This window comes from Myotis davidii, unplaced genomic scaffold (genome assembly GCF_000327345.1).
Source record: "Myotis davidii unplaced genomic scaffold, ASM32734v1 scaffold699, whole genome shotgun sequence".
Taxonomy (NCBI): Eukaryota; Metazoa; Chordata; class Mammalia; order Chiroptera; family Vespertilionidae; genus Myotis; species Myotis davidii.
Genome location: NW_006291007.1, coordinates 3,394,753 through 3,403,604, shown reverse-complemented (window position 1 = coordinate 3,403,604; position 8,852 = coordinate 3,394,753). Strand labels below are relative to the sequence as shown.

At 54.0% G+C, this 8,852-nt stretch overlaps 1 protein-coding gene across 1 annotated transcript in view; it reads right to left on the bottom strand.

Moving 5' to 3' along the window:
* The window catches only part of LGALS9 (lectin, galactoside-binding, soluble, 9), a 16,035-nt gene that overhangs the window by 5,688 nt on the left and 1,495 nt on the right, over positions 1-8,852 (bottom strand). Inside the window, exons 2-6 of the mRNA XM_006764053.2 lie at positions 7,659-7,750; positions 2,991-3,192; positions 1,777-1,887; positions 658-757; positions 239-279 (exon numbers count right to left, since the gene is read on the bottom strand). Coding sequence (XP_006764116.1) covers positions 239-279; positions 658-757; positions 1,777-1,887; positions 2,991-3,192; positions 7,659-7,750 — 546 coding nt within the window. The remainder of the gene's footprint in view (positions 1-238; positions 280-657; positions 758-1,776; positions 1,888-2,990; positions 3,193-7,658; positions 7,751-8,852) is intronic.

Sequence of the window (8,852 nt, the reverse complement as noted above, 5' to 3'; positions counted from 1 at the left end):
CACCAGGCCGGGGGAGGCGGGGGGGCGGCGGGCATCCAGCAACCTGCCAGGCAGGGAAGATGCCCCTGAGGAGCCACATTGAAGCAGAGCATTGAAGGGCAGTTAGGGGCTGGGGTGAGGTGGCAAAGGGTCCTTTCGGCCCCAGGACAGCAGATGCAAAAGCATGGTGGCCGGAAGGAGCCTGCAGTGAGCAGTGGAGGCTGATGGAGGGTCTTCGTGGGTGAGGAGGGAGGCCGGCAAGAGGGCTAGACAAGACTGGGGAGGATTCTGCACATCCAGCTGGGGGACTGGAGCTCTACTGAGCCCGGGGCCTTTAGGGTTTTTAAGGAGGGAGAGGATGAGACCACATTTGCTTATGGGAAGGTCACTGTGGCAGTGGGTCCGTGTGAGGGGGTGAGGGATGAGGGGTCGGGTGGCCTAGTCCAAGCCAGTGGCTTCAGGAAGGAGAGGCGTTGGTGCCCTGGAGGGACATTAAGGAAGCGAGGGAAGTACCAAGGACGCCCCCCAGGTCCGGGGCCTGGGTGCCTGGTGGATGGAGATAGGGAACCCTGGGTGGGCATGTGGGGGCCTGTAGGCCCTGTCGCCTCCTCGCTGGAATAGCTTCTCTCTCAGACCCCTGTCCTTCCTGCTCAGCCTCTCAGGGTCTCCACGGTTAACTCACTTTTGGTTTGCGCCCCCTGGGCTTGGGTGCGAAACGAGCAGGCTGGGAGAATTGCATCCCGGAGAAAGCAGGCTGGACAGGGACTGCACGGGTGTTCTGTTAAAACAAAAGGAGCCATGGGGTGAAGAGAAGTTTTAAGAAGCCAGCGGAGAGTGGAAAGGCAGGGGCCAGGACTAGAGGGGGGAAGCCAAGCAGGCAGGGACAGGGTAGGCAAGAGACTTGAGTAGGGAGGGAATATGAGAGATGAGGACCAAAAAGAGAGGAGCTCGTATTTGCTGTGGGCCTACTGTGTGCCTTTCCCATCTCAGGAGCACACTCAAATACTGAAAGTGGAAATTACATCTCCAATCCAGGCACCTGGGGCCCTGCGGGAATGTGAGCCAGGCTTACCCCAATCTTCCCAGTTTTCTCAAAAAGCCAGACATTCAGATTTCCATGTGATATCACCTCACCTGGAAAATTTCTTTGATAAAATGCACATAAAATTTACCACCTTCAGCATTTTGGAGTGTACAGCCGAGGGACATTCAGTGCCTTCACACTGTTGTGCAGCCGTCACCAGCATCAGCTCCACACTGCAAACTTGCTTCTGACCTTATAGATGTTGGCAACACGTTGAAAAGTTGGGAAACACAGAGAGAGTTCAGTAGACCGTGTTGTGGGCCCATGGGGACCATTTAGTGAACTCTGACATGTATTGTCTCATTGAACCCACACATACCTCCTGGGGAGGCTGTGACTATGCCCCTTGCACAGATGAGGAAACTGATGCTGGAGAGGCAGACTCACTTGCCTGAGATCCCACAGCTGATGACAATGCAGAGCTGGGATCTGAGCTAGATTCAGTGTGACTCCCAAGCTGGTTCTTTGGGGAACCACATGGCCTCCTAACCAGGGTGGGAGTAGAGAGGGACAGGCAAGAGGGGAGGGAGTCAGGCTGAGGCAGGTGCTCTGGACAGAGACAGTGACACGGGACAGAGGTAGCAGGAGGTATGTCCCCAGAGCCATCTGGGTGAGAAATTGGCTGGAACCTTTGGCTCCATCCAAAGGGCCTAGGCAGAGTAGACTGGCCCCTGCACCCAGTCCCTGGTACGGTGCCATTTGGACAATCTGACCTGGAAGCTGATGTATGTCAGCCCCACGGCGCCGGTGACAGAGATGTTGTCCACGCGGTGGAAGGGCACGCGGTGTATGTAGTTCGTAAAGAAGTTTCCATTCACCGTTACCTGTCAACAGGAGCGCATAGTCCAGGAGAGGGTCCCAGGCCAGGGCGGAGCACACCTGAGCACTAGGACCCCGGCTTCTAGAAATTAAGACCTGTCTGGTTTTCACCTCCATCCCCTGTAGGTGGGGCCCAGCCTTCAGAGCTGCTCCAGGTACAGGAACACACATGTGATCCAAAGTGCAGCCAAACCCGGCCACCACTTGGCTCTAGTTTTGGCTTCGGCGTTCTTGCTTGTTTATTGCTCTAGGTTTGTCTTTCTCAGCTCACCTGGGATGCCATTTCAATCTGCGCATTTAAATGCCTAAAGTGCTCATGGGAGCAGAGGAGAGGGCACCTCAGGGTGCACACTGAGGCCTGGGAGCATCGGTTCTCACAGAGAAGCACAGACACAGCCATCCCTCTCCCCAGGCCCAGCAGCTCTGCTCTGCCTGCATAGCAATGACCACACCATGCAGCCCTGAGCCGCCCCCGGGGCCTGCAGAGCAATGACCACACCATGCAGCCCTGAGCCGCCCCGGGGCCTGCAGAAGGGCTGCCACAGCATCACCGAAAACAAATGCTGTCAAGGACCTGGAGCGGACAGGCTGCAGCAGAGGATGGCAGTCACCGTGAACCCGAGGCCAAAGAGCAGGTGGGGACTTACCTAGCTCTTATTTCCTGGTAACAGAAGCAACAGGTGCTCTGTAGGTACAGGTGAAGGTGTGTAAGGTCCTGTTTTCTGTATAATGGCATGGCTTGGGTAATTATTTAAAAGCTTTTCTCTCTCTCGTCAGTTTGGCTCAGTGGGTAGAGTGTCTGCCTGCGGACTGAAGGGTCCCAGGTTCAATTCCGGTCAAGGGCATGTACGTTGGTTTCAGGCTCAACCTCCGGCCCTGCTCTGGGGGCATGTGGGAGCCAACCAACTGATGGGTCTCTCTCATGTAGATGTTTCTCTCTCTGTGTCTCTCCCCCTCCCTCCAGTCTCTCTAAAAAATCAATGGAAAAATATCCTCAAGTGAGGATTAACCAAAAAAAAAAAAAAAATGAAAATAAATAAAAGCTTTTCTCCAGGCCCGATGGGGCAGGTGTCAGACAGCGGGAGGGAGGGAGGAGAATCCTGCTCACCTGGAATCCAGAGCTCTGCACCAGAAAGCGGATCTCAAAAGGAATTCCCATCTGGAGGGGCATGCTCATCTTCCTCTCCTCCGGCCCCCAGCGTCCTTTCTGCTTGGTGTTGCAGACCACATACCCGCCCTCTTCAAACCGAGGGTTGAAGTGGAAGGCAATGTCATTGTCACTGAAGCCCGTCTGAAAGTTCACCGCAAACCTAGGTGGACGGAAATCAGACAGCGTTCTGGTTTATTCCCAATGGTAGGAGCAGGAGGGCCCAGGGCCTCTGACTTCCACGTGTGTCTGGCAACTTGCATACAACCTGTGTGGCAGGTTTGCACCCATCCCACTGTGCTGCCTTCCTTTGTGTTTACCTAGTTGGCACTTAGTGTGTTTTGTGTAATTTGTGGGGGCCCCTCTGCCAAATTTTTAAGCAATGCCCTCAGTGTGCTGTCCACCTCCCTGTGCCAGTATTAGGGTTAAATCCCCGAGGACTTAAACCTAATCAAATCTGGCAAATGGATGTTACTCCTGTGCCTGAATTTGGCAGATTTCGGTGGGTCCATGTCTCTATAGACACCTACTCCGCTTCCTTTTAAAAACAGATAAGGGACCTGCCTATACTAGCTCCTCCTTTCAGCAGTTTTGTAAGCAATACCAAATTATGCATAAAACAGGAATTCCCTATAATCCCCAGGGACAGGCAATTGTAGAAAGAGCGAATCGAACCTTAAAGACTCAATTACAAAAACAAAAAGGGAGAGGGAGGTATTATCCTACTCCACAGAATCAGTTAAATCATGCCCTTTACACTTTAAACTTTTTGAATTGTGGCGTTGAGGGTTGCACAGCCACGGAGAGGCATCAAGCTCCTGGTGCCGTGGCATCTGCCAGTGTGGCACGATGGAAGGATTTACAAACAGGGCAGTGGAGAGGGCCAGATCCAGTAATGATGTGGGGGAGAGGCCATGTTTGTATTTTTCCAGAAGGCGCCTCTAACCCCATCTGGGTGCCAGAGCAAGCAGTGCGTCGCGACCATGGACCTGGGGGAACAGCTCAACCTGCCGTTCAAGAAGCTGAAAACCACACCCCCCGTGATGAGGCCAGTTCAGCCACCGACCCCGAAGAAGGAGCTCAGGACGCAGCTGGCCAAGGCCACCCGAGAAGCTAGTGTCCTCACATGGGGTCAACGGAAGAAGCTGACGCAGATGCCCAGCAAGTGGCGAAAGAACAGGGGGTCCAGGTAACCCCTTCCACACTTTTTGTTGCAACGATGGCACTTGTCAGCTGCCAGGTAAGCATGACTGGCAACAGAAACTTACTGGACATATATTCCAGACCCGCCTCCAACAAACATATAATTCCTTCTTCCCATGCCAGGAGAGTTTGTTGGTAACGCCCTGGCCACGAAAACAGAAAATTTACAGAAAGATCTGTGGTGTTTAGCCGCCGCCCTTAATTTTCTTAATTTTACTGGCTCTTTCTTAACTAATACTAAAGGAGCATGTTCGTCGAGCCCTTGCTATGCCTTAAGAGCCTGTGTCCAGCCCCCATGTGCATTAGTAATCGGAAATGTGGACATCACCAGATTGGGCACCCGTTATGCTGTCCATTGCCATTACTGTATGAAATATCTCCGGCAAAGCTGGCAAAAGAATTGCTGGATGATTGAAAAGAATTTAATCCATGGAAAATGTCTGGAGACATCCTGGCACCTAATTGGATTTCTTTGTGTACTACTACTAATCTTATCCTGCTTTTCTTCAGTCATCAGCAAGCCCCTGTGATCTCAAGTCCGAAGGCTCCAACTAGATGTCCACAGACTGCTTTTGAAAAATGAAAACGGGGGAGATGTGGGAGGCCCCCTGCCAGGGAAGGCACCATGGCTCTCCTTCAAGTCATGTTCACTGAACCCAAGGCTTGGGCATAGCCCTATGTTGGGGGCATTTCTGGCCAAAAGGTGAGAATGCCTTCAGCTCAACTCTTTAAAGCCTGGGGGGCGGGGGGGGGAATGGGTTTTTATTATGTAAATCCAGTCAAGCACCAGGAATTCCTCCCTTATCTTGAGTTTTGGTGAAACTTCCTGATATTCTGGGGAATTTGGACTATAAAGTAAACACGCTGCTTTGGTATTGGGCAGCCATGGGCAAACTACGGCCCGCGGCCGGATCCGGCCGTTTGTGACCTGGGGTCAGACACAGGCCCTCCCAGAGAGGATGCCTTTGGTCCTGCATGCTTGCTTTCTGCCGGGTCTTGGAAACTGACTTCTCATTTGCATGAAGATGCAAATCCAGGAACATGCCCAGAAGCAAGAGCCTCTCATGCCCGGTGGACACTGGTTAGAGGCCAGCCCACGGCTGCTCAGTTGGGAAGGGAGAGAACACATGGAGAGAACATGTGACATTGATGGACTTTACCTACAAAGACGGTGTCTAGCAGGGGGGGCATGGAATGAATATTGGCTCTCCAGGCAGGAGAACTTCCGGTATGTGTGTCTGTCCCTCATCGGAGGTGGGTGTGTGTCCCACACATGAGGTGTGGAGTGGTGCCCTAACGTCCATAGGCCTGGGCCCTGACCCCAGCTGGTACCGTTTGTCATTTGGGGTGACCCTGAACCCCAAATACTACCCTGGAATCTCCACACTGAGGGAGGGGTGACTCCCTTCCTTTGGGGACGATTAATGAGGTGGTGTTTAGGAAGTCCCCAAGCAAGTATATTTTCATTCCTGTCTCTCTCCTTGGAAGGAAGCCCTGACCTTCAAAACTTCCTTTGGGTATAGCTATGGCTCTAAGGCAGGGGTGAGGAACGTCTGGCCCATGGGCCATATAAGGCCCGTGAAATCACTTGTCTGGCCCTGCCATGGCATTAGGGGTGAGTTACTTAAATCTTTGACCGAATAAAGGTGGCTAAATTTTAAGTTGATAATTTTGTGTGGCCCTCAGATGATGTTATAAATATCAAATGGCCCTCGGCAGAGAAAAGGTTCCCTACCCAGTCCTAAAGTGAGGGACAGTCCAAGGAGCCAGGCTCACAAAAGGACCACAATAAACTTTTGTTCTGCCTTTTCCCAGACACATGGCCTGAAACCAGCCCCAATCCAAAGTTCTCCACCAAGCGACACTGTCTACTCCAGTCTTCCCCAACCAGGGCATGAGCATGGTTCACAGCCTGCTTCTTGGGGTCACTCTGGTATCCCCAACTAATGCACAGCACTCAGGGAAGGCCCCTGCTTTCATGTTTTCTGTTTCCCCCACAGGGCCAGGCACTGTACTAAGCCCAGAGGTGACCCTAATAGACATTCTGTTCAATTCCTGCAGAGCCCAGTTGGTGTCCCTGTGGAGGAGGCCGAGCTCTGGGTGCCTCCTCAAAGCCAGCTCCCTGTGTGGGCCCTCAGCCAGCAGGGAAGTGCCCTGGCCCAGAGCCCAGCCAGCCCTCCCTCTGGGGACATGAAAAGGAAAGGAGGCTCCCACCGACTTTGGAAGCAGAAAACCCGAGTCCAGATTCCTCTTTACATGGAAACTATCGTTTCTGAAATATCTCTGGATGTGTCTTTCCCTTTGTGGTCATCCAGCTCCATTTCTCTGGTCCCTTGCAAACTCCTGCCCCAGGGATGAGAGCGTGCAAAAGCGCCCATGGGAACAAGTGGGCACAGTAGGTTAGGAGGTAGGCAGAGGGAGGAGAGAGAAGGGGGGGGAGGTTCAGAGGTGAGGACTCAGAGTTGAGGCATCTGGGAGCCTCACTCTCCTTGGTGTCTCCTGGAGGCACTCAGGGCTCAGGGAGATGTCACAGGGTGAGTGTGCCTATGCCCACCTGGCAGGGAAGGCAATGGTGGAGAAAGTCCACTAGAATCTACAAGCCAAGTTGAGGTAGGGCCGGTCCTGGGATGGTGTGAAGGGATCCAGAAGGTCCCCAGGCCCTGTGCAAAGTGATGAAAGGACCACTGGGGACAAAAGACATCTGGGATTGAGACAGAGGCTTCCAAGAAAAGGCTGTGTGTGCAGAAGGGCTTCTGTGGGCACCATGGACCTCAGCAGGCAGCCACCAGGTGGGAGGGCCCCACCCCAATCAGGCAAGAGCCCCTCACCTCCACACCACCTGGACCTCAGCAAGGGCAGCCAAGGCTGTGCGAGCATTGGAGGGCGCTCGGCCTCTGAGAAGATGTGAAAGTTTCCCCTGTGCCCCAAAGTCCCCTCTTGGGTGGGAGACAGTGCCCAGGAGATGTTTGTATTTTGAATTGCCTTAGTATTTTCTAGGAATAAACTTGAAACAGAAAGAGATCAAATTACATCTGATGCCAAGTTTAAATATTTCCACATCAGCCAAATAGGGACCATGGGGTAAATGAAGGCCGTTCTGGGCAGTAAAGGAGGCATTATTTTTGCATCTCTGGGTCTTTGCGTGCAAAGTTCAGTCCTAGACCATAAAGATCTGCCCCTGGGCTGGCCTGAGACTGTGAGCTCATGCTCTCCCTGTGTCTATGGGGAATCTACGTTAATGGTGTCCAGATGCTATTGGCAGAGGGCAGGGGTCCTATGCAGTGTTGGCAGGGACCGGGCCCTGCTCATTCAGCGTCCCCTGAGCCAGGCACAGGCAGCTTGGACAGTGTTGGGGGAACCAGCCTGAGCTGACAGGCACCATGGTTAGCTAAGGGGCAAGGCTGGGGGAATAACTGTTCCAGGTACCTGGTTCCACAGGCGTGAAGAACAGTCCCATTGACAGTGATCTGAAGTCCGTCCTGGAGGCCCCCCTGGATGGTCCCAGAGAAGGGGACGACCTGCAGGGGCAATAGGGAGTGGCAGAGACCATGACAAAGTAGACACCATCTCTCTCATCTAAAGGGACAGTGTCCTCTCACCTCTAACCTGGACAAACTAATTAATTTAGATGGATTAACCCCTCTGTGGGTCAGAGCTTGCTCTCAGCTCCTGGCCAGGCCTGGAGGCTGAGGACTCTTTTCCCCTCTTCCACTCTGGAGGCCCAGTGTCCCCAGCGGGCACCCGGCCACAGCTGGCACCGGGGGCTCACTGCAGGGTCAAGGTTCAGACAGCACAGCCAGGCCCCAGGCCAGAAGGTGCACAGCCTCCTGCTGGAGGCGCAGTGTCCCAGCGGGCACCCAGCCACAGCTGGCACAGGGGGCTCACTCCAGGGCCAGTGGGAGCCTTTCAGGCAAAGAGGCTGCTGCCCCAAAGGTTCTAAGGTGCTTCTGGGCCCCATTTCCCTGGCTGTTCCTACTTATCCTGGCAACAGCCCTGGCCATTATCGGGCCACCCCTACAGATGAGGAAACTGAGCCCAGAAGGTCTGGTAACTTGCCCAAAGCCACCCAGCTGGTCAGTAATAGGGTGGGGTTGGGTCCCAGCACCCATGCTGTGAAGCCCCACAGGGGCTGCTTCTCACAATGAAGCACAGAACCCCTGGCTCCTGGCTCCCTGAGGGCTTCCCCCGCCAAACAGAGAGTCCTGTCCTGCGTGTGGTCCCAGCGTCCACCCTGGCCTCTGAGGAGGCGGGGCCAGATGAGGCCGGCGGGGCTTGGCAAGGAATGGGGCTGAGGCCCAAGGACAGACCCTCCTGGTGTTCAGCTGATCAGCGGAACAGCCGGGCTGTGCGATCTTCCTGGCACTCGTTGGAGAAGAGGGAGGTCACTCCTGACTGCTGGGAATCACTGCGTCACCCGGGAGAAGTGACCACGTGGGGTGGACAGCTGTGTTTGGCGCCTATAGGGACTCCACCCAGCGTCCTTTTTGTCTGACACCAAAGCCCTGGTTGGGTTTTTGTTTCTTTGTTTGTTTTATCCTCACACAATGATATGTTTTTTGATTTTAGAGAGGAAAGGAGTGAGGGGGCGAGAGAGAGAGAGATCCGTTGCCCCCGAATGCA